The following is a 25,078-nucleotide window of genomic DNA, read 5'->3' as shown; positions in this document are numbered from 1 at the left end:
GTTAGTGTGCTCTGGTTTGTGCAGTGTCCAATGTTCTATTTGCATATGCACCCGATTTCATTGCACCAAGATGCACAGATTTTCAAATTTGAATAACCCAATCAAATTTAAAGCATCCTGAATGTGATGTATACTTTGGAGCTATTTAAGAGTACATTTTAAAATGCCCCAAGTAATTTCTAAACAGATACACTGTCAAATAATTTAAAAGTTCAATTAAGAAATTCCTGAATTTACTATATTATATTGATCCAGAGCTGAAAAATGCTTTTTTCAGCTGTGCAGTGTTCTCCACTGGCGCACGTATTGGTTCAATCCCATCATCATTGTCCAATTCTCCTGTTTCGCCAGAACTCTTGTTCTGCTCAAGTCCTAAATAATACAGCTGGTGTAATTATGTACACCTGAATTTTACATTTTCACTTATGTGAAGAGACTGATTCATTTGGCCATAATTTATACCTTTTCAGTTTTCCCATTACTTAAATTAATGGAGAAGTTATTGTAAATTCGATTGACATCCAGAATGATTTGTGGTTCAAGAGAATGAGTTTGTCCTCTTAGTTTAGAATAAAAATGTATTTGTTCTCTTGCTCTTTAAAAGCAAAATATTTAACGCTGCCTGTATTGTTTTGTCTGAGCTTTGTACATCTTTCCTCATTCCTGTTCAATTCTTACTTTTCTTCAATGTTCTCTGTTCTTGTTATGTATTTTTTCCTCCCTTTTTTGAAGCATAATACATTTTATTGTTTCTTTTGAACCCGGGACATAAACACCTTTACAGATTTAAAAGAAATGTTTTAAATTATAGATTTAAAGATTTAAAAGAAGGAGTTCTCCCTACAGTTTGATACCACCTCTTGGAAGAAAGAGAAACAAATATCTTGACATCTCACCTTGTCGGCATCACAGGCTCCAGTCACGATAGGGTTAGGCACGGGGGTACAATGCCAGTCCTAGAGCCTGGTTTTCTTCACCTAAGCATGTAATTACCTAATTGAACTCATTGTTTGGTTATTGGCCTTTCCTTGTTCTTGAGACCTATAAAACCTGCTGGATAAAAGACCATGAGGACCACAGTTGAACAATCCTAGAGTGAAAACAAAGAGCTCATGAGGTGGCTCTGCGCTGAGCTGTATTCTCTGTAGAAAATGCTGGCATTGGCCCAGGTAATCCCTTTGAGTAAAGCAAAGGGTTTGTAGCAGTAGTGAGCTCTCCCACTCCCACAGGCTGATTGGCTAATGTTGGGATATGGAGAACAAAAGAAGGTGTCTACATTCTCATGATGGTTAATCTGTTGGTTACCATCATGCCCAGACTGGCACCTTCTAGTTAGGACATGGTAGCATCTGGCAGCATCTAGCAGTTCACAGTCAAAACATTTTCCAGAAAAGACATTTTGTATTTGACTGTAGGTTAAAAAAGACTAATTTGTGTAACTCTGAGTAAGTCAAGTTGGTACTGTTTACCATCTTAACAGCTTTAGGAGGTACTTTTTATTGTAGTAATGAAAATCATGAGTACGATGTGCAGTGCTGCATTTTAAATTGGGGAACTACAGTATCTAGCCTATATAGAGGGCATTTCCTTCCTACTCCTTCCAATTCCTTTTTTGAATTGAAAGTGAAAAGTGAAAGTATTAGTATAGTACTTCATCCTGTGAAGTAAAACATTGCCAATACATTCCATGTTCTTCACAATTTCCACCCTCTGTCTCTGATGTGATTCACCATCCACATTATTGCACAGTATTGTATGTCCTGCATGAATTACCTTTCTCTGTACCATCTTAGAAATAATGCATCGGTCATACCAGATCATTTTTAATGTGTATTTTGCTTTCCCTATTGACATCTCATATTTTTTATTCTCTTTTTTTTTCTTCTATCATGCTTTGTTAAATTCTCGTTTTTGATTGTTTGATCAACATCATTTCACATCGCCACAAGAATTAAGACCCTGGCAGATCTGGTACAGTAATTGTTCTAAAACCAACAATCAAATATCCAGCAGTATCATCTTGATTACAGGTTTCTCTGTACTCTCCCAATGAGTGTTGAATTTTCACAAATCTGATTAGCACTTCTGCTTTGCCAACTGTTAGACATTTTGTTCAGCGTGCGTTGTGGAAGTCTTAAACCTGGAATAGGAGGTACTGCTTCGCTAGATATTTGATTTTCGTGTTTGTGAATGGTCTGACTTAATTCATTTCTAGAGTGATGATGTATGGCTCTGTTTGATGTGTTTGTTATTTATGTTAAATGTTCTGTAATGCATGTAGATTTCATGAACCTATTGGTGAGGAATCTAATGTTCTCACTGATTTTATTTAAGGCTCACCAGCTGGATCCTGCCAAACACTACATACGGCTGAAGTTTTTAATTGAAAACCAAGTGCAATTTTATAATCCCAAACTGGAGGAAGACATCAGTGATTTGGTAAGCATGCATAAACTGGTAAATTAATCTGATTATGGATGGAAACTGATATTTGAAAACTGTTGTTTTAATCTAAACTCCTTTATATTAGTTGTTCACTGTTAAAACTGAACAGTTTTAACCTGTCACACATTTACACATTATGCATTGTGAATCTTAATACTTTCAAGAGAATTTTGCTTCATTCAAATGGTATGGTCAAAATTAAAAACATTACATTCAAACACTCAAGATTGAAAGCTTTTTTATGTAAGCACATTTTTTATTCATGCATCATCCTCTTTAAGAAGCTGGTGACAGCTTTTGAAATTTCATATTGTTTCAACCAGAACTTCTTCTTGTGACGACCTTTGGGATGTGGCTGTTTCACTTTTCAGATCTTCAGTTTTTCTCTAATGCTTTACATTCAATGTACAGTACTTACACAAAAAAGCATCATCTAGAAAACGTCAGCTGAGACCAAACTGTTATAAAAGTTTCACTCAATCCTTATATTATTAATAAGCCATTAAATGAGTGAAAATAAGTATTATGCTCCTCCAAATATTAGGCAGGGAAAAAAACCCCACCTAGAACGTTTTGCACCAGTGATACCAACCCCAGACTTGGACATGTACATGACAAAATAACATTGAACCAATATGAAGATCAATATGTAAAGGAGCTTAATGTTAGCAACTGTTTGATCATTCATTAAGTCACCTGAAAATGATATGTTAATAATGACAGCATTAAGTGACATTATTACAGCAATGCAAAGCTATGAATGAATTGTGGAGTAAAATATGAGAAGTATCCAAGGGGACCTCTATCTTGTGTGTAAAGTTCTCTATATTGGTATAGCCTGACACTTCAGTGCCATAGCAATGAAAGCTATAAACAAGCATCTGCCTGGGTTATAGCTGCAAGTGGGTCAGTTCTGATAGCTTTATCTTTTCGTAGTACACTAGATTCTCTACCTGAAGGATATGTCTCTTTAAAGATCAAATTGTTGGTCTTGTACTTGTGTCCCCTACTGTTTGCTAGTGAAAGTACTAGCTACTGCAGCACTGTCAAGCTCATTTACTCCATGACTGAAGATTAGCCAAGCGTACTTCGTATGTCAGCTTTGACATATTTCACACGTCCCTTCTGGTGTGTGAGAGTGCTGCTGAAGCACAGTTCTTTGTAAGGATCACACTTTTTTTACCTGAGTGCATAGCATCTTGTAAATTAAAGTTTTTAAATATATAGACATGGAAAGAATCTTTTCTAATGTCTGCTCTGCAATTTAGCTAACAAGCCAAAGTACTATATTTGTAGCTCATTCAAGATATCGCCTTTTTACTTGTCTGCCTAATCTCTAGTAGAAAATGATATTTTTGAATTGTGTTCAGAATGAATTAAGCATTAAACAGAAGCCTTTGTCTTCCACTTCCCACTTCTGTACATTATAACTTATTACTTTTTGATATTTGATTTTGAGGTGATAGACAAATAACACTGTATGTGCTCTGGAAATCTCCTTTTTGTGATGGTCATCTGTATTATCAGACAAATGCCTTTATAATTGCATTAGAAACCTATTACTGTAGGAAACCAAAATGTAGTGAAGATGTATTATGAAAGAAAGCTTAACAAGCCATTTCCCTCGGTACCTGGAGCACCGATATTTTTATAATGAAATGCTGTTAAGTATGACAGTCACTAGGTGGCAGTAGTTAGATATGTTGCGTTTTGAGTGCATTGAGGAGTAGGACTGTGCTGGTGTTCCTGGCCAGAACTAAAAAGATGAATATGAACACATAATACTAGTAGTAAGGATGTGAAGTTCAAGGATGGCATTGTCAGGTGTCCAGATTTAAGAAGTTAGTCACAGATTATAAAATTGAATTTATCTGAGTAGCTCTTGAAATGCAAGGAACCTTATTTGAAAAATTGCCATTAATGTAGAAGTGGCTAGACTAGCACAGCTTAAAACTCATTTATTAGGTTATCCTGTCATTTATGTCACTGAAAGGTATGTGTACAGCCAACTGGAACTTTTTACAGCCACTCAACCTACTAGTTAGCTGCAAATATTGCAAATGCAAATGCAAAACACTGTAATGGTGTCGCCCACATATTCTGAAATGCATCGTTAGAGCAGAAAGTGGCTTAGCAACACAGCTGGTACTATTAAGCACCACTTTTAAGGCAAAGCCTGATGCAAAAATAGCATAATGCCTTTTTCACATTTCAGTGAAAATACATTTGAATTTGAATTGTCAATGTAGAAACAAAGTGCAGCCATATCATAGAGCAGTGATCATTTTCCACAGTCTTTTACCTTGAGATGCAATAGTCTTAAGAGTGTTTTTTAAAATCAAATCTCTGCAGTTGTCTCCCATGACTACTTGCTCCTTAGGTATTTTATTTATTCTTGCTGCTGGTTTGCAGCTCCTTATGTAAAGATTAAGACTCATTGCAGAGTTGCTTTGACCTGGTATGTATTCTGTTTTGATCCACACCAGGGATCAGTAGCTTTCTGACAATAGATGTGTGGATTATGTATAAAGAGACCCCAATAAATGGTGCAAAAGCAGTAAATAGGTTTTTGCAAGATTATGAAACTTAATTTGAGGTACTCTGTTGTTACCTGCTAAGTGCATGTTAATGGATGTGCATCCCCATTCTAAATGAAACTTTGTATCCAGGAAAGTGGTAACTAGCTTGTTAATAGATAGATACTTTATTAATCCTGTGAGGGAAATTGCAGTGCAACAGCAGCTTAGCACAGTCAACACAGCACAGTGTAACGAAATGATACAATAATACAACAATACAGTAGATACAATACAGTCAGTAAAAAGAGTTGCTCACTATACTAAGAATATACAAAAAAAACAGAACAGTACACAAAAAGTTGTATTGCACATTATAAATATAAAATTATATTGCACAAGTCCCTAGCATATATTGCACAAAAAACAGTTGTAAACAGGAAAAACCATATGTAAGCAGAGAGTTGAATGTTTAGTCCAAAAACAGGTCAATGTTAATCACTAGTAATAAATTGAGTATGCAGCATTATGAGTATGAGAAGTAATTGGTGAAATTTTGGATCTCTTTCTTGCCGAGCCTGTCACAGTTTACTGTCAATGACAAAGAAGGCTGCATTTTTAAGTGAGTCTATTATTAGACTATTTTTTATTAATGCAAATGCGGTGTTCACCTCAAAATGGGAGCTGCACAAGTCTTCATTAGTAACTATCAACCTCCTAACAGCCTTGTAAAGTGCAAAATCCTGTTCTGTGCGATATTGTGACGCAGAGGGCCCAAGCTGGTATTTATTACAGATGTCAGAGTTTGAAAGATCAAAGCATTGTTCTTACTGTGACCACAGACAAGCACATGAATTAATCAAGAGTCCCCTCTGACTGTTTTAACAGATAATGAGATTAATCCACAAACCTTTTTCCTTGCAGCTGTACAAGGAAATCGAAATTTGTTCCAAAACTACAAACCTGGTCCAGTTTGACCGTGATGAGTCGTCCACTGTTGGTTATGGTAAGCATGGTATTGACTCCAAAGGCAAGGCAGGGAAAAACAGTACCAACAAGTATGTCCGTTAATTTAATACACATTCTGATACAGAAAGGGACACAAGTATTTCTAAATATTTTTTCACTCCTGCACTACAACACTAAAATTGCAGAAGTTATAACTCTATTCAACTTCTGTGTATTCAATCTTGCTTTTAAGCATTGAGATAAAAGCCAAATGAACTTTAGGCTTCGGTTTTTCTAATCTGCTTTTGGACAAATAAAACATCTTTCAAGCTTCTAACTGCTGTACATCTTTCTTATAAAGCATGACGAAGCCTTCAAATTGGCCTCTGCTAGACATTCATTTGGCACAAGTCCTATAGTAGAGCGTTATAGTTGTAAAAGTGTTGGGCAGCTGTGAATGCGAGGCCAATTAAAGATCTTCCCACACATGTACACTGCCTCGCTTTTGTCTTCTTTGGTGATGGAAATAAAATTGAAAGGGAAGCTCTGGAAATCCGAAGGTTTTGAGTGTGCGGGTGAGATTTGCAATTTGAAGGTGCGAATTAGGTATTTAATGGCCCAAAGCTCCAATCACATCATTAGACTTCACTGTTGTGAGCTGGTTTAAATATACTTCTATACTTTATATGCTTAAAAAAACTTCTTTCTAGGTTTCTCTGTTTCTGTTGTGGAGGAGGAGGGTGTGCAGCGGTTATACATCACACATGTGAAGGATGGCGGATTAGCATCTGCTAAAGGTACTTTGATTAAACGTTTCACCTGTTGTCCCGAGTACAGATTTCTCATGGGCATGAGCAGTGGAAGACAGCGTCTTAAATAAGTTTTCATTGTTTTGCATCAGTTTCACTCCAGATTGCTGCTTACTGTGCAGAATTTGCAAATAAACAAGCAGCACATTTTCACCCATGTAGATTAAATTTGTGTCACTAATAATAATAATAATAATAATCATCATCATCATCATAATAAACTTTAGTTTATACAGTGCCTTTAAAGGTGGCTTCTCAACGCGCTTGATTGAATGACTAGACTCCAAATGTATTAATTTTAATTAATTGTATTAATTTCACTAAATGGAAACTGTGTTTTAGGTTCTGTTCTGGGCTTCTTTAAAGCCTCTGTTAAGGGTTAAGCTTTGGAACACACTTTATGTTATGTTTGTTCATTAGGTTTTAAACTTTAGGAAGTATAACTACAGATGGACATGGCCAGTTTTTTTATTTGTTTTTACAAAAGTAGAAGCACAGCTCCATACAAAAAAAGTAATTTCCCAGGTATTTTCTTTAGGTCTAAAATCAGGCGATGAAATTCTGCAGCTGAATGGCAAAGATTCCAGCAGCCTCATCTTGCCAGACATGAAGGCTGCTTTTTCCCAGTCTTCGCTGTCCTTGGCCACCAGTACAGTCCCTGCTGTGGAAAAGCACCAGCTCTGCTCACGGCCCCTGCGACGCTCAGATGGAGAGGATGAACAGTGCACAGACATATTTTCTCAAAGCCAAGGTTAGCGGAAACAAGGTTCACCTGTGCGCAATGAAGCAGACAGCGGAACATTTTGCATTTCTGCAAAGAAGGAGCTACATAGGATGAACACCACAGAATCTAACTGCAGCTCAATTAAGCAATCATCCTGTGTTTTCGGATTCTGATCCAGTTTGTCTCAGTATTTGCCTACATGCATATGTAACCTTTACTATAATGCAAAGGGAAGCAAATAAACAATAATATGGTCAATAGAAGAAGCAGGAATAGCTTTGCTGGAGAATTCCAAGAGCAAATATTGTACAGTAATTACTATTTTTTTTTTAAATGAAGCATTCTTGTATACATTGAAAGCTCAAGTTCATATTAGAGACTTTTCAAAGACTTTTTAAATCTGTTTTCTATTAAACAGTTATTTTCTTAATTTATACAAAATATAATGTATACTGGGGCAGTGGCACAGTGGTTAGCATTGGTGTTGTTTAGTGTGGGTTTCCTGCAGGTGCTCTTGTTTCCTCTGCTGTCCAAAGACATACTGGTAGGTTGATTGGCTTTTGGGAAAATTGACCCTGGTGTAAGTGTATGCGTGTCAAGAGTGTGTCCTGCCTTGCACCTGTTGCTTGCTGGGATAGTGTTTTGCTTTCCCACAACCCTGTGTTGGATGAAGTGGTTATAAAATGGGGGGATAAAGATCACAGAAGAACACGTACAGAAAACTAGCTCAGACCCTAAAAAGGAAAAGAAGGTGAATTTGAGCATTTTTAAGAAAGAAATATCATCTGACCATAATATCTCATGTTTTGCAAGGACAAAATGAGGCCTAGATGTACATGTTTTCGTAAGGACAGTTTCTACTAATAAATTCAGCCAGTGTCTCAATCTGTATTCAACGTTTTTATTAATTGTTAGTGATATGAATCTGTTTATTCTTGATTGTGAGTTGTGAATGAATTGTGAATTGCATGGCTCTTGTCATTTTCATTTTTTACTTTTCATTCCTATCCATACATCATGTTAACTACTGGGGAATTTTAATTTGCTTTTTTCCAGAAGACATCCTTGATGATGGGGCAGTTCTCTGCCTGGGGAGCCCAGGAGACAGTCTTAGTCTTGAGGATGAAACGGAGCCCTCTGGTGAAGCTGTAGAACTTAAGCGGGTGAGCGTGGGATGTGATACACCTCGACAAACTGAGTGTCAGCTTTAATTAGTATTAAGCTTTCTGCTATTTGACTGTTTAATAGAGTTTTCTTTTATTGGTTTTATTTTTCTAAAAGAGTATGATTAAATAATTGACTACACACTACCATTGGGTTGCTGGAAGTGGAGAACAACATGCTTAGGACATTACAGTTACATTTTCTGATCCAACGGGGTATTTATTGAAAACAGTGCAGTGAGTAAGAGAGTTTTTGATTGCCCAGACTCCGACTTTTCTGGTGGGTCATCTATACATTAAACCAGGGCTAGAGTAAAATCTCTCGGGGGGCTCATGACCTATAAATAGATGGCAAGGAAGCGAAGTATTGCACTAACATAGATTCAAATGTATAGATGTCTGATTTTCTGAAGTAGAATTTACTGAAGGTAAGGAGTTAAAAGTATAGGTCTTAAAAAATAACAACTGTGTTGCCTTAATGACAAGATACGTTGGTGTTCATTCCTGCTGTGTTCAAACCCTTCATCTGCAGTTATATTACTAACTGCATGAAGTGTTTAATCTGTACAGGCCCGCATACTGGCATTGTGGGGCCAGCTTCTGCCTGTTTTAGTTTTAGTATTACAGTGCAAATAAAAAAGTCCAGAAAGTGGTGCATTGAAAGCATAAGGGAGTGTTTTTTCTCTCCGTTTGATTTCAGTGACCTTTAATTTCAAGGTATTTGATGAGGATCCTTGAGAAGCAGCAGCAGATGTGAGAAGTTAACGGCTATATCGGCTGATTGTCACAAGTCCCCCTCCCCCAAGGATGTGGGAGTGTGCACAAGGAGTGTAGAACAGAGAGTCAGGCAGCTCAGTGACAAGGCTGAATATAACATGGGAACAGAAAGGGGCTCTGAGCCCAAGCCATTCAATTGCCAAAGGTCGGTTAGCTGATAGCTGGTAAATAGAGCCGATACAAGGGGCAAAAGCAGCGATAACCTTTGCAAGTCATCAGAAAAATAGGATCAGCCATTCTGAAGTATGCATGATTGCAGTATCCTGAACCCATGGTTTCTGCTTGCACATGTGGAAATATGCATGTTGGATTTGCTTTCTTGCATTTTGTTGTCTGTCATCCATGTGTAAGTGCTGTAGTAAGGAGATGGCTTTTGACAGAATTACCAAGCCTGGGCAAATAGTTAAATGAGGTGTTATGGTCATTTCATTGCCAGTGATGTATGTGATCTATGGACCTGATCAAGAACAAGTGTGTTTTTGTCCTCATCTTAATAGTTTAAGTGGAAGTATGCATCATCTGAATTTCCCTCTCTCTTTTTGTGTTTTCACATGAAGCTACAATACATGGTGACATTTGATTTTTTTTTTTGCTGTTTATTAAAAAATAGTTTGCACTTGAGCTGATATCATAAATTCTAAACGGACAATGTTGAAGGAGGACACCTGAGTTGCCCATGTTAATCCTTATAAAATAAGGAATGCATCTTAGTTTGCTCTTCCCTATAGTCTCCTAAAAGTAAACCCAGAACATGCCACATTTAAGTTCATAGTTTTTTATAATGTTGAATTTCCCACACCACATTATTACAAGGAAAAAAATGTGCAGATTTATTCGTTGTTCTTCACTGTAAACGGTTTCTGCAGTGTCATCAGCCTGTTCGGTCTTTGTCTCTGACACTCTCCTTGGCAGCATTCTGCAAAAAAATATCAATAATCAGCTGGCATTTCTGGTCTGTATTCAAAAAGGCCATCTGCCGCAAGATAAATCTCGTTTTCGCTCACCATAATTTATTCAACGTGGGCTGCACAAGAAAAAATCTGATGTAAACATATTTCTGATAAATGGTCAACATTAACTCATATACTGTATTACCTTTAGTGTTGCCTGCTTTTTAAATGAGAGTGCATGTTCGATACTATATTCTCTATTTGAATGTACATTTTTATGACAACTATGAGCTGTAACATCCATACACTGTAAACAGAGTGGGAGGCCTTTTATTAAAGGGAATAATTGCTTTGGCTGATTAATTGGATGGATAGTGCAATTTTCCCTTGTTGCCTTTGTTGTGATGTCGATTTTGCTTTTTGTAAGTTACTGTGGGATAAACTGTATACATAACAGTCTGAGACAGATCTTTTGCAAAGCCAAAGGTTGCCTGTGCAATTTATGTTTTTTGACACTTCAAAAAAGACTTAAGAGTGATTGATCATACTTATTTCTTATAAATATTTTAAATCACATATCCCAAAAATATATTGATATTTCTGTACTGTAAATTTGGGAAATGGTGGAGTTAACAAAAATATGGGGGGTGACTTAACTAAAAGACTATACAATAGTTTTGTACAGTATATGCAATTTTCAATCCATCCATAACAGGACACTTATTCCAGGTTAGGCTCTTGGCAACTTGGAAGCTGTCCCAGGGTCCCGAATGGGACTTCAGTTCTTTGTCTGAAAATTTAAAAATGCCAACCTAGCCAGCACGACTTTGATAGGTGGAAGGAGAGTGGCACACTTACTGAAAACCCATGTAAACATGCAGAGCACATGCAAACTCCACACAGATGGTCCCCAGGTCAGCAATAAACCCAAGATTTAAGAGGCAGCAGTGCTGTCAATTCGAATGCTAATTTAAGCCAAAGCATAATTAAAATGCTAGGCCAGTTCAAATTATTAAGGAATGACCTTACAAAACAGCACACAAGGTCAAGATAAGTCATTTGGGGGAAAAAGAAATACAGAGTTAGCTCTTCATGGTGATGAGAGTGAAAATCTGTCACATCACACAGCCAGCCTTCCGAGCGACAACAGAGAATTGGCATTTTAACTGACTCATGTTTAATATTTGCATGAGGATTTTCAGTTTTTCTCTGCTGATTGTAAATTTAAAACACCAGGAGGTGTGTGAGTGTTGGGTAAGGCCCAGGACTCCAGCAGAATATTCAATGAACTCTGAGAACTACACTCCTGTGGTATATTTTAGTAGTAACAGACAGCTGTGAAACAGAATCTGTGAAAATTGTAGTGTAAATGGTAGACGGTAAGCAAAATGCAATCTTCAAAGGCTTGGAAGGCTGTAAACTTGAAGAGAAGAAAGGGATTTGTTTCATGTTTAGGTTTAACAATTTCACTTACCATACAGTGAAAGAATAACTTGATATGAAGACTACACCCACATTTAGTATTGCTTCTCTAGTATGAACCTAGACAGCATGGTTTTGTTATTGCCCTTGCTGGAGCCTTATATATGAGGATAACAACTATTTTAAAAGGTTTAGAGGGAATCACCTCTGTTGATAATGTTTCTGGATCTTGGACACTTATTGTTCCTGTTTTTATAATTGGATTAACCCCAGGTAAAAATATAGGACATTGTAGTCAATATCGTATGTTAGACCCACCTGAATTTAAGAAGATGCAAGAAACTAGCTGGAATTTTCGGTCCCTTTTCACAATTCCTATTAATAAAGATGCATAGGAAAAAAAGATTTTAAGAAAACTAATTCTCAGAACTGAAATTATCCATTTGTGGCTACAGTTTTCTTCTATAGTATGGTATAGTAAGACGTAAGAAGATAATAGATAGTAAACAGAAAAAATCTGTCAGATTACCAAAAACGGGCATTATTTTACATTGACTACTGAAAATAACTTACATTCTCATACGGATGTGTGGGAGCTCCATTTGAAAAAGAATAATTGTGCAAATTAATCATTTATAATTATCTGACCACGCCATTAATGTTGCAACATACAACCTTTCAGTACTTTCTATTCAAACAGTTTCTGAGATTACTCTTCATTGTGTTCATTCTATGGGCATATTAACCTTCACTGGCTTTGTAAGATGATGAGTTGTCTTTTATTTTATTGTTGTAATGTAGCAGAGCCTTTAGTGATTTTTTTAGAATTCACTGTGGGTAGAGTGGACCTTCTCTACTTTTCTGTAGTTCACGACTATAATATAAATTAAAACTGGAATGACAGAAGAAGAATAAAAATGTTCTATTCACTGGTTAAGATTCCGCTTTGGCTTGATCGTATCTGCCATTCCATTGTTTGTGACGAAAGAAATACATCTTTCCCATTACTTCAGTATAATTTTGTGCAGGGATTTTAGGCTTTACAATGCCTCAAATATTAAAATACAGGCCTAAGACTCTTAAGGGCTCAGCATCTTTTATGATGTACTAACACAAGGATTGAGCTCTGTGAAAGAGAGCAATGAGCTATGTACAGTCAAGTACGTCAATAGCAGACTTATTGAGAGGTAACTTGAAAGCATTTTCCAGGTTTATCTTGCTTAAAATAATTTTAATGTTTTCATTGTGCTAGATCGGGGGTCTTCAACCTTTGTCCTAAAGCGTCTCAACCCAGCAGGTTTATATCATTAAATTGGTTGCAGTATTAATCTGTACAATAGCAACAATAAACCCTCAGAATTAGTTACCCAGTCTATCCTCCTGCCAGGAGACATCACCCCGTTTTTGGATTACGTAGTATTAACAAATCTCTGTTTTTCCTAAAACTAGTTTTTTTTAGTAATTGACTTCTTTTGACATTTCTACATTTCTGTTCAAAACAAAACAAGTTGCCTTTTCTCCCATTTGTTTTCAGACAGTATCCTCACTTGGCTACCCTACACTATGGGGGAAGGATTAAAGATTGATGATAAATGCATTTTGTTGTATTTTTCTCTTGTCATATCCCCATTCACCCAATCAGAAAATAGTTGCTTTCAGAAGGATGGAGTAAAATCCTTCTGGATTCACCAGATAACTGAAAGTTGGGATTTGATTATGTGAGGTATATTAATCCTGAGCATTTTTTCCTGTTGGGGCCAGCATGGGCTTCTAAAAAATATTGCCAGCCCAGCACAGCTAGGGTCTTAAACCATCAATGATGTGTGGTTTAACCCATAATCCATCTAAGGTATCTGATTAAAGACCTACAAAGCTTGGGACAGCTCCAGCTGTTTATGATCTGCTTAGAATGCCACTCAGAAGAATGCAGAAAACTAATTTTTATTCTAAATCAGTTCAAAGCCTGCATTTCTGAAATACATCAGTCTAAAAGTGTGCATTTTAGCCTCATTTAATCTTTTTATTCTCTTCGTTTTAAAAGTCTAGTAACTACAGAATATTTTTAAAAAGATATTGCGAAGTGCCTACCTTTGAGAAGAACTTTTTTCCTTTTCACCTGTGAGTGTCACAGTGTACACTGAATATGATGAGCTGTTTAGTCTGTGAAATAGCTCTGGCCTTTCTTAAGCACTTCACCAACTTCACAAAAAATACTGCTGACAACCGAAGTGGCTCTCACAAAGTCATGGATAATTACATCCCGAGAGCAGAAATGCGAAAATTTTGACACAAAGATGCAGTAAAAGAGAAATAGATGAAGAACGGGAAATAAATGGGGCAGGGGAACTGAGAGTAGGCAAAATTTTGGGGGAAAAACAACATCTCAGTCAATCATATTTGATTCAGAGAACATTAAATAGCTTGGAAAAACCAAGACAGAATTATTGTTTTTCAGTTCGGAGAGCATCTGTCCTGCGTCTTTTGTAGTAAGGAGGGGATTTGAGTTATTAATCAATTAAGCATGTAATTAGTTCAATAAAGAAAGCTCTGGTCCTTCAGGGCATAATATTATTCAGATATTATTATTAATATTCAATATATCAATATTATTATTTTGTTCTAAATCGGGGATCTGCAGGTTTTTCTTCCAGCTGTGCTGTCAGTGACTGTGCTTGGTTAAACTGAATTAATTGAGCAATTTTCTCAGTCTTGATTATATGAAACAGAGATATCCAATCCTGGACCAGTGTGTCTGCAGGTTTGCATTGCAGCTCAGCCCCTAATGATTAAAATCAGCTTTTACTAGCTGGACCAGCTTAACATCTCCTCAGGTGCTGCTGCTTTATAGAGATCTAGAAATCTTGCAGACACTTCCTTCCAGGACCAGCAGATTGGACTCTCCTGATTGAAAGAGATTTTCTTGATGAAGGATTTGTCATGACAGATCCAAATACTGGTACTCTATACCAAAGCATACCTTGTTTATTTCGACTATCTTACTTTTGCGATATTGCAGTTCTTGACTGTAGCAAAGCTAGAAAGGAAACAATGCACCTGCTGATTTTGTATTCTACAATTGTTGAAGATGTCAACATTTCTTTCTGTTCTTTAGCTGTGCTAAGGGCTGCATAATTGAACGTTTGGCAGTTGAGACGGCAGTTATCTTGTTACTAATCTTCCTCTATTTTGTTGCTAATGTTGAGTTTAATTGCCATGCCGAAGAGCCCATCAAATAGAAACTGCAGCAGACTTTGGAAAATTCCAGTCGAAGTTTGTCTGGGTTTTCAGGGTGTTTGAGCAGATAGAGGAAGCTACTCTGGTATATCTACTTTTGTTAATTGCTAAAAGTGCCACAGTGCAACCATGCAGAAGATCCAGCTGGAACAGCTTATTTCAGGGACATACTGAACCAGCAACAGGCCAATTAAAAGAAGTAGGTGGGATGATGCACTATAAGACTCCTAATGGGCTGTGCTGTGACAAGTAAAAGGTCTGTTCTCTTAAAAAATTGTGAACTACTTGAAAAACACAACAGGAGTGTTGTACAAAAATGTTCCTAAAAACCAAATATGATCTTTAAGTCATTTATCTACAAAACATTTTAAAGCACAATCTAACCATTTCAGCCTGTTTCCTAAACAAAACTGATAAATATCATTGTCCACACCTGCTTTGTTTCCTATTAAGTGGCCTTTAAAGAGATAAGTAATTTACCAGCAGAAAAGGTCATTTCCTCACCTGGGTTTTGAGAAGAAATCAGTCTGCACACATCTAGTCAAAACTTGATAACTGGGAAAAGGTTTGATTACATACATAGTGTACTTGTAGACACAAACAAAAGTCACAGAAATTTAATTAGGCCTCCCTTAACTCATTTGTTTGTGGGTCTTAATGTAATATGGAGAATGTATACTTTATAGAAATTAGTGTAGATTGCAATTAATAGTTTGGATAGTTTGTGAGGTTAGGTGATTATTCTTGTAGAGCAAACTTTAAAACTCCTGGAACAAGAAAATTGTTTAAATAAGCCCATGTCTGCATTTTGTTCATCGGAGAAGGAAGCATTCACTTTTCCTGTCACCCATGAGATAGAAGTGTTCAAGTCTTTTCCTGTGATAAGCTGTAAACTGGAGTCTTGTTAGCGTACCAACATTAACATTTGTGTTTTAGCATTGCATTCTCAAAAAGGCACTCAAATAGGTAAGTAGAATTTATAACATTGTTGTGTATCCTTTTCATTTTATTTGGTAGCTTTGCATTTTGTTCTTAATGTAGAAATGCAACATACTATGTCAAAGCCAGGCTCTTGAATGTTCATTCTCAATGTCAAAGTATTAACCTTGCTGGTAATCTCTTAAAGAAAGCTTTTAAGGTTCCACAACCATCAGTTATTGTATGTGTTTTTTTTACACAAGTGTCTTTAAAGGATAAGGGTATTTATAAGAAAAAAAAACATTTTATCAGCATAAAATATTTTAGCCTTAAAGAGTAAATTTTTCTTAGTTTAAAATAATTTAGAATTGAATGACTTCATGTGTGAAATGTATCCCGAGGAATTTTTTACTTTGGATGATATGCTGCAAGTTTTAACTTGCTCTCTCCACCCTCATAAAGCATTTTGTTCGGCTCTAAAGAGACTCACTATCTTTTGGATTCTTGGAGAAGGTACAGTTTTCCTTTCTGACTTATCTTTAAAAGATTCAGAGCTTATTTGCAGGCATGTTCCCCACGTCTTTCTTTGAATTGTTTTTCTCAGTTTACCTGGATGTTTTCAAATTTCTTTGGTATGTGGTTTGTTTCATTTGTTAGCCTTTGTGTTTTGCAGTCTTGCATCTTGTGGTAAATGTGTAAAATTACAGTTCTATAGTTTTAGCCAAATTTCATAGTTTGTGCAAAAATGAATTAATCTTTAATCCATTATGTAAATACCTTATTTGTACAGAAACAAAATGCTTGTCTATGCTTGAAGATTGTGACAGTGAATGATGCTTGTTCTTTTAAAACTCTTGTGAAATGCTCAGAAATATTTTGGACCTTTTGCTTGCTTTGTGTATGTTACTGAAGGCCGTAGTTAATTTGAAGGCCGTAGTTTGTTTAGTTTTACAAGTGAGGTAGTGGAGGTGTGAGCTTATTCATTACAGGTGACTACGTGTCAAAAAAAGCAGAGGAGGGTATAGTCAGAATTATTCTCTTAGGCTGTAAATGGGGTGTAATTCAAGGTAGTCTTGAGGTGCTTCTGTTTATATTTGGAATATTCTTTGGAAAAAATAACAAAATGGAATTCTATTCCATGCTATTTTGCAAGGAGACTAATGTGGTTTACAGTTTACATTTGTACGGTATATACATATTACCAGGAGAGCCTCCCTCCCTCTCTTTGCTAAAATAGCATTTTTTTCCTTAAACCACAGTTCTCTCAGCATGCTCTGCAAGTTCCTGTTTAGACTTTCTGAATGTTTCCTGCATAGATTCCTGAAAAGGGAGGCGAGTCATCCATTGCCTTTCAATCACTCTAGACATCACAGGGTCTTGCATATAGAAACTAATTTCTGCACACAGTCCTGTGCCTTGCCCTTTTTGCCATGCTAGGTCACTATTTGCACAGTGTTTACGTAGATTTGCACAAGTTCATAATAAGATTCTTTAGACTTTTCTGTGGTAGAAGGATTACACTTCTCTAATGCCTTTAGCCATTGACATTTAAAATGAGTACTGTGAAAGCTTTCCCCTTTTCTGTTCAGGACTTTTTCCATCTGCAGTCTCAGCCTCCCACATATTTATATTCTGCTGTAGTTTGTGCCCAGCCAATCGTCTGAAGCACAGCTCTTGAGAGGGGCGAGTGACATTGCCAGCTTTAGCTGCCTCCCCTCCCACCTACCTCCCCCCCTCCCTGTTCCTTTCATGTTCCTCGCTGTCTTGTGGACATGATAATTCCTTGTTTACAGAGCTGGAGTTTGCCAGCAACGTAGCGTTTGCCTCTCGAACCGGATTTCCAAGGAGAAAACGAGAGAGGCAGACCGAAAACTTGCCTGCTCACACACTTCGACGGCTGATAGAGAACTTGAACGGTGGTCAAAGAAATGCCCGTCTCCACAGGCTGGCGTGTGTGATGAAATGCGGTAGAGAGCAGCTGTGATTTGTGCTGATGTTGATCAGGACTGTTAATCCGTTGCTGCTGTGCTCCAGTCTTTGATCATGTCTGTTCTCAGGAAAAGCAAACAGAGAGTGGGCTCTCAGAATGGGAAGCGTTCCTCTGAATCCATTTATGATATGCTTCACCTGGTGAGCTTTTTTTATTTCTTCTCTTCAGCTTTAAGGCAGTCTAATTGATACAATTAATCTAAATTGCCCTGGATATGTCAGTGAATGCCAGCTGAAATTGGTATTGCACTGGTATTGCCGCAGTGCATTCAGAGACGCAGTTTTAGCACTTACAAATTGTTCTTCACACTGTAGGCAACCAGTTGTACATTTGCAATGAAGTTCTTAAGGTGTCAGTTTAGCCTTGTGACAGAGACGAATGTGTTGTGTTGAGCTTCAGCTGTTGTCTTAGGCTGCTGTTCTCATGTGTATATCTCCACCTTAATTCTGTTCTTTTCATCTTTCTCAGCCATAACTGTCAGGTATTGAAAAAAGATGCTGTCAGATAGAGGCCTGGAAAAATTCAGACAGGATTTCAGTTGGATAGGGTCCAAATGTTATGTAACCAGGGTAAAGAATGCAATTACTTCATCATAAAAAAGCTGTGATTCTTCAGTCATTTCCAGGTTGTCTTTAGAAACCTTTCAGAACAGGATTTAGCTTATATCTATATCATGCTTTTAATAAATGTCAAACGCACTTCAGTAAATAACTCCTCGTGTCTTAAAAATCTTGCTTATGAAAGTGTTACTTTATATTTTTATTCTATGGAATACAAATTGGAGTAATTCAGCGTACTTGTCTTTGATATGAATGTATTTTAACATTAACACCAACAGTCTGATGTGCTACATTCAAACATGATAGCTTTTAAATGGCAAAAATAAGGCTGTAAGTCATAATTCCAAAAACGATGATACATTTGTAAAATAACTTAACTAAATAACTTAAAATAAATTTAGCAGACTTTTGTGATGAAGAATATTATAAAAAATATTGATTTTGCAAAAGTCTAGTAATCTATTCAGTCAAATGAATGGATATCACCTATATTTTTAAATTTGTTTTATTTTGCTTCACGTCACACTGACAAAATAAGCTTTTTTATTATCCAAAATGATACCTTTACTTGAGGAGGAGGAAAATGGTGTTGCTTTTGTGAGGGACAAATGTTTATACACCAGAAAAAAAATCATACCACTGCATTCCCACTGAATGTAGAATGCTTTCTGATTTGGGAGTAACTTTTTGACCTGTCTGATTTACAAGAGAAACAGGAGTGTGCATTTCAGTGCAAAATGTGCATTTCTTCCTTTGTCCTTATCCTATCTGCCTGTTAACGGACATCAAAGTTTGCCGTTTTAGAGATGTATTTCTTTCCCATCAGACTTAAATTTCTGATGGTGAATTTACTTGGTATTTTTTTCTTCTCATGATTTTTCAAGGCTGTGCTACGCATGTACTTTAGTTTGTCACAGATTGTATCGTCCTTTTAAACATAAGGTTACCAACTAGAGGAGGTCATTCAGCCCATCTAGATCATGAGTAGCTAATGGATCAGATTATCTCATCCAGTCTTGGAGATGTGGATGGGTAGTTTGGTCCAGACTCCCACAAAACCTTAGTAAAAGGGAAAGTCTCTTGTCCTTGCTTTTACATTCATTTGTGTTTTTTTTTTCACTGTTGATTCTGAAGTAAGCTGGCCTTTCTTTGCTAGTGCTTTTTAGAGTTGTAATTACTTGAATTTGGTACCTTTGTAGTCCTCTCTGTCAGAGTAGGACATTGAGCCCAAAGTACCAACAGTGTTTTTTAAGGTGGTAGCTAAAAGTGAATGCAATATTCTAATTTAGTTTGTACTGTAGCATTTTGTAATGTTAACTTCCCTTAAAAACAATTATCTACTTTTGACTACATTGCATATCTTAATTGTTCTTTATATTGCTCTCCCTTTAAACAGTCATAACTAATCTGTATTATACCTCAATCATTTTTATATCCTTATAAAAATGCTTGTACCATAGTATGCCATCAATCCATTTTCATGGTGGAGCTGGGGCCTGTCCTGGCAAGTAATGGGCATAAGGCAGGATACACCCTGGATGGGACACCAGTCCATCTCAGGGAAGACACATACACACACTCACACTAGGGTCAGTTGTCCAAGAGGCCATTTAACTTACCAATATGTCTTGGGATTGTGGGAGGAAACCTGAGTCCCTGAAGAAAACCTGTGCGAACGTTCGAACTCCACACTGACATACGTCTTACATGTGGAATTGAACCCGGGGCCCCAGAGCTATGAGGCAGCAATGCTAACCACTGCAATTAAATACGTATTTTTCTTACAGACAAAGAATAATCACTTTTATTTCTGCTGGTTGCAGGTAAGGGGAGTTTGAAAATGTACAACTGAAGTGTCCAAACATCAAATGGAATTCTGTCCAGTTTAAGGCTTATCCACAAGACTCTTTTTAAACTGTAGTACCTTGATTGTTTACAGCTCTTTTATTTTCACGATGTGAAACCCTTGGATACCATCACAGGCCGATTTGTTAAATGAGTTCACAAGTGCAAACCTAGGAAGTCAGCACCCTTACCGGAATATGTGGAATAACCATAATGGAACCGATCAGACCACTGGGCCTGTGTCAGGAACTTGAGCTGTTATGTTTTTTTTCCCCACAATCTTAAGAGAAGAAGTATTTGGTCCAATCATTTACAATCATCAAAAAAAAAAATGATCGTCAAGTACCCTCGAGAATGAATACTGATGGTATGTTTTATTATGATTAAATTGCCATAACAACTTAACTGTCTAAAAAGGTTTGTAGAATTCTTAATCAAATGAAGAACTGCAATACAGATTTGCCATCCTACTTTCTGAATTGTCTGTCACCATTTTGCCATCAAATTCTGATGTGACTTTGGAGGCAGATTTCAAGCCTCAAGCCACTCTACTTTGGGAACCTATTAGTTTGCCACTCTTGAATGAGTTTTACTCTTATCTATGCATTTCAGATGGAATAGGCTATTCTCCTTATTTATTACAGTGAAGGTCTTGCATTCTTGCTTTTATTTAATCCATTTAGTTCCTCGCTGTGGAGGAAGCAAAGCATCAGTCTCTCATTGATTGGCAATTTTGACAATGATTTTTTTAAGTGTTTGCCTTTGCAGTTTAACATTGTGCAGCTGATGAAGTTTAATAAACAGTAAGTGTTCAAAGAGTGCCATTTGGAAATGTAGTTTCTCTCAACTGGCAAATGTCATAGACTTCCAATTTGCTTCTTAGCCTTGAGGACAGTACAGCTGTAAAACCATGACTTTCAGACTCCCAGTGGCTCACCCAATAAGAGCCCAGACCAGATTGCAAATGTGAACTAGCAACTCTCTCACAGCTGGATGAAAATGATTTAAAAAACTTGCATAATTGAAACCAGGGGTGGCCTGAGCTCATTACTAGCCTGCAATTTATTAAACGTTCATGTGGTAGGGGAGCACAAAACAATTTGTTGATTTCACGTGTAATAGACTTCTTACATGTCCGCTGTGCGTTCCAGGAGATCTTGTAGTGAAGGATTTTTTCAACTCACTGGACAAGGCTGAAAGCTTGAAACTGGTTTATATACTGTTTATGCAGGGGCCACAAAGTTTACTGGGACAACAAAAGTTAATTGTTTTCTTTTATAGTAAAGCAATTTGTTTTTGTGATAGAGATGAGTAAGAACAACATTATAACAATATAACAAGTTTTATTATTGGGTAATTGCTTGTGTATTAGATCCACTTGGAGTTCTTTCCTTTTCTTGAGATTTTTGGACTTCAACTGGTTCTTCAGCATTCAAAATTCCTGTGCAGATGGATTATTAATCTGGGGAAGCACTTGACAATTCTAGGATTTTCCACTTTTTTTTTCTCCTGATGAATGCCTTTGTTGCATTGGTTACATGTTCTGGGCCATTGTCATGCTACTTGGTAAAGGGCCACCCAGTATGAAGGGAAGTTTTTTCGTTTAAACAGGTAGACAGAATGTTTCTGCAGACTTCAAAATTTGATTTTCTGCCACCATCATTAGTATCATCAATAAAGATGAGTGAGCCAGTTCCAGAGATCAAGTGGGTCTCCTGTATTTTTTCTAAACTGTTTTTGAAAGCACTAAGGAACAGAGGCTTGTACTAATTCCATTTTTTAAACATATTACAAGCTTAATCTCTTTAAGAAATTTAATTTCCTCTTCAGATGTGTATACAAAATGTGTAATACCTTAGGGAAGGTGATGCAAGCACGTTAAACTCAATTTTATGCACCAGTTGTGGTCATGAGAAGTTGATTTCAGTTGAAGTCTTGATTGAGGTATTTTGTTTTGACCTAACTAGGATATCTAATTATGAAAGTCCTCTGTCTATGAGGTTGCGGTCTTGGATATTTTTCACGTGTTGATCCAGTTTTTAAAACAGTTTCTTGCACAAACCATATGTTTTTTCTATCAGATTTGTCCATGGAAGCAGTAGGTTGGGTGTACAATCCATTCCAATTCCTCAACAGGAAGGAGAAAACACTCAGACTTGTATTGTGTTCTATTTTTATCTTTGTGGAGGATGTTGTGCATTGATGTTTTACTTTATATGATCTCTCCAGCTGCTCTTTAGACAAAAACGCTCACCCCCTTTAGTGTCTGTGAAGGACTTCTGAGAGAATTGGGATGAAAGCTGTAATACATGTACAATGTTAACTTTAACTATTTAAGGCCTATCTGTTCATTAGGAATGAGGGTGTAAAAGGCAGAGCTTTTTATTGTAAAAAATCAAAATGGAGATGCTTTTCAGTGAGGAGTTACAAGGAGTACAAAGGATGACCTACAGTTGAGGATATGAAAGTTATTCAATGCTTGGCTTTTAAAACGCCACTTTTGTTTTTAGTTTTCCAGATTTGTTTTTCATCAGAACTTTCAGTTAGATATTTAACTTCAGACTAATTAGTCAAATTCGCTTCAGACTTGAGGCTCTTTGAGGCGAGCTGAGGGCACATATACAATTGAATTATTTCTCTGCTGGCCTAAAAAAATGATAGTATGTCACACCATGTAACGGAGGGAAATGTGGTTTGGGCTGAGTTTGTGGTGCTAAAAATAAAACACCTCATGGATTTTTCAAGCTGTTGGTGGCAGGGGGAAAAGTCCAGTATTCGCTTAATTGCTATTTTCCCTTGTAGTTCACTTAGTTGTCAGAAAATGCTCTAGGCGATAAAACCTTGTAGAGGCTCCCGCCCAGTACAGACATGGGATCTTGAAACATCAGGAAGCTGCTGTTCTATCAGCGGTGTACTTGTATATCCTGCTGCACAGCACTTTTTATGCCTGTAGTTCCCTGTTATCGTCAAGTTCAGTACTAAATAACCTTCAAAAGAATAAAACCAGCCACCGCAGAATACAGCGCTCGTTACCAAGGTAACACTGTCCATAGATGGATATTCATATGTTCTTTTGATTTGGGACGAGTGAAGCAGCAGGATCAATACGCCACCACAGAAGAAAGAGAGGGAGCTGGTTGCGACAGAGGCTGAAAATAGAACAAAAGAGTGTAAATGAGTTTTTTGCTTCTCTCACTCTCATCTTCATTAAACAAGGACTTATGCATCCCAATTAATCGACGGTGACAAAGCAGTTTTTTTTAGGAATTTTTGTATTACAGTTATGTAAACAGTGATGGAATTCTCTGCTAATTAATCTGTATTTCAACATTGGGCTTTTTTTGTAGTTTGTAGAAGTCGGCGGTAAGTTTTTAATGTTCCGTTTTTTGTCATTTTTTTCCAGAGTACTGAGCAGGTGGCAGCTTTCTGCCGCAGTCTTCATGATATGAATCCTTCAGAATCCTCTCCGCAGAGCCCAGACTCCTCAGCCCCTCCACCTGCCACCCTGCGACAACTCTCTGATGCTGACAAATTGCGGAAAGTCATCTGTGAGCTGGTGGAAACCGAGAGGACCTATGTCAAAGTCAGTATTATATTGGATGGACCTTATTTTCTACCTGATAATATCCCTAATAAGATATAGGCAGTCCAGCTTGATAGAGGAAAATATTTCCCAACTGTATTGTTAGACATAAAGCATACAGATTTGATAGACATGTATTTAAGTATCCAGGCAAAGTTTGCTGAAGTTTCACAGGATGTATGAACTCTCAAGGTGTTGTCTGATTGTGGATTAGAGCCTGGCTAATGTGCAAAAATGGTGTATTATTTGTGGAAGAAATCTAAATGTGCTCTGAAGTAACAAAGTACCTTGGAGGTACTTTGTACAATGTTTGCTGCTCTTCCTAACTGTATGTTCTGGACTCTGCTAATGTTTGTGAAGCTGTTAAATGTGCAGGTAATGCAGAGCTAAGTGGGATGTTGTGTACATTTACAGCTAGCATAGAACAAACAATGTGCTGCTTAAATATTACTTAAAAGACAAGCATAGCTTGCACAGGCAGGGGTCCTCTTGTGAGTGTTGTCTGGCTGCTGATTGTTCTGCTTCTGCACAGTATGATCTCTAACATTGCTCCTGATCTGGTAATTACGAAGCTTGAAATTTTTCACTTTTAGATCACTTTTACTTGTATACTGTGGTGAACTTTATGCAAGCACTTGTACAAAGTAAATAAAGTACATAATTGTGTGTTTAGTTTAGTTTACTTCCCCATGTAAAGGGATGTAGTTTATACCGGGTTTCAGTTTTACAATAAAGAACCTTTTTTATCTCCCTTTTAAATGTGTTATATATAATATGCACATGTAGTGACTGATCAGTATTTAAAATGAACAATTATTTTAGTGATGGTTAACACTATGCATGGCTTCTAAATGCAGGCATTGAAGGAGAATACACCTGTGAATTTCGATTGTTACTTGAACATTTTGACTTCAAATACACTGGACTTGAAGATGTGCTGTCTGACCCTCACAACAGTAGGGAATGTGAGAAATGAGTTAACTTTAGAGTGACTGTGTGCACACCAAAAGTAGGGAGGGGGATGTTTGCAGCCGAAACAGAGACAGAAAATGGGGACCAATTGACGACAGGAATAGAGAAAGACGCATGCTCCCCACAGGGGTGACAAATCTAGAAACAGCTGTATTCTGTTGATTCCAGCCCTTGAGGAAGTGGTCTTTGATTTCAGCAGCTCGGAGACAAACATGGAAACTAAAGGGGTCTTTGGTGCCTGTGCTTTCTAGCAAGGGAGTTATTGGTATTGGAGGCACTCAA

At 37.1% G+C, this 25,078-nt stretch overlaps 1 protein-coding gene across 5 annotated transcripts in view; it reads left to right on the top strand.

Moving 5' to 3' along the window:
- The window catches only part of tiam1a (TIAM Rac1 associated GEF 1a), a 123,607-nt gene that overhangs the window by 83,283 nt on the left and 15,246 nt on the right, over positions 1 to 25,078 (top strand). For all 5 annotated transcript variants that reach the window (XM_088639602.1, XM_088639603.1, XM_088639604.1 and 2 more), the window contains 6 exons: positions 2,335 to 2,439; positions 5,886 to 5,967; positions 6,620 to 6,706; positions 7,257 to 7,469; positions 8,499 to 8,605; positions 23,645 to 23,824. In XM_088639602.1, the coding sequence (XP_088495728.1) occupies positions 2,335 to 2,439; positions 5,886 to 5,967; positions 6,620 to 6,706; positions 7,257 to 7,469; positions 8,499 to 8,605; positions 23,645 to 23,824 (774 nt within the window). The remainder of the gene's footprint in view (positions 1 to 2,334; positions 2,440 to 5,885; positions 5,968 to 6,619; positions 6,707 to 7,256; positions 7,470 to 8,498; positions 8,606 to 23,644; positions 23,825 to 25,078) is intronic.

The sequence above is a fragment of the Lepisosteus platostomus genome, chromosome 7 (genome assembly GCF_059453375.1).
Source record: "Lepisosteus platostomus isolate fLepPlt1 chromosome 7, fLepPlt1.hap1, whole genome shotgun sequence".
Taxonomy (NCBI): domain Eukaryota; kingdom Metazoa; phylum Chordata; class Actinopteri; order Semionotiformes; family Lepisosteidae; genus Lepisosteus; species Lepisosteus platostomus.
This window is presented reverse-complemented; position numbering and strand designations above follow the sequence as displayed.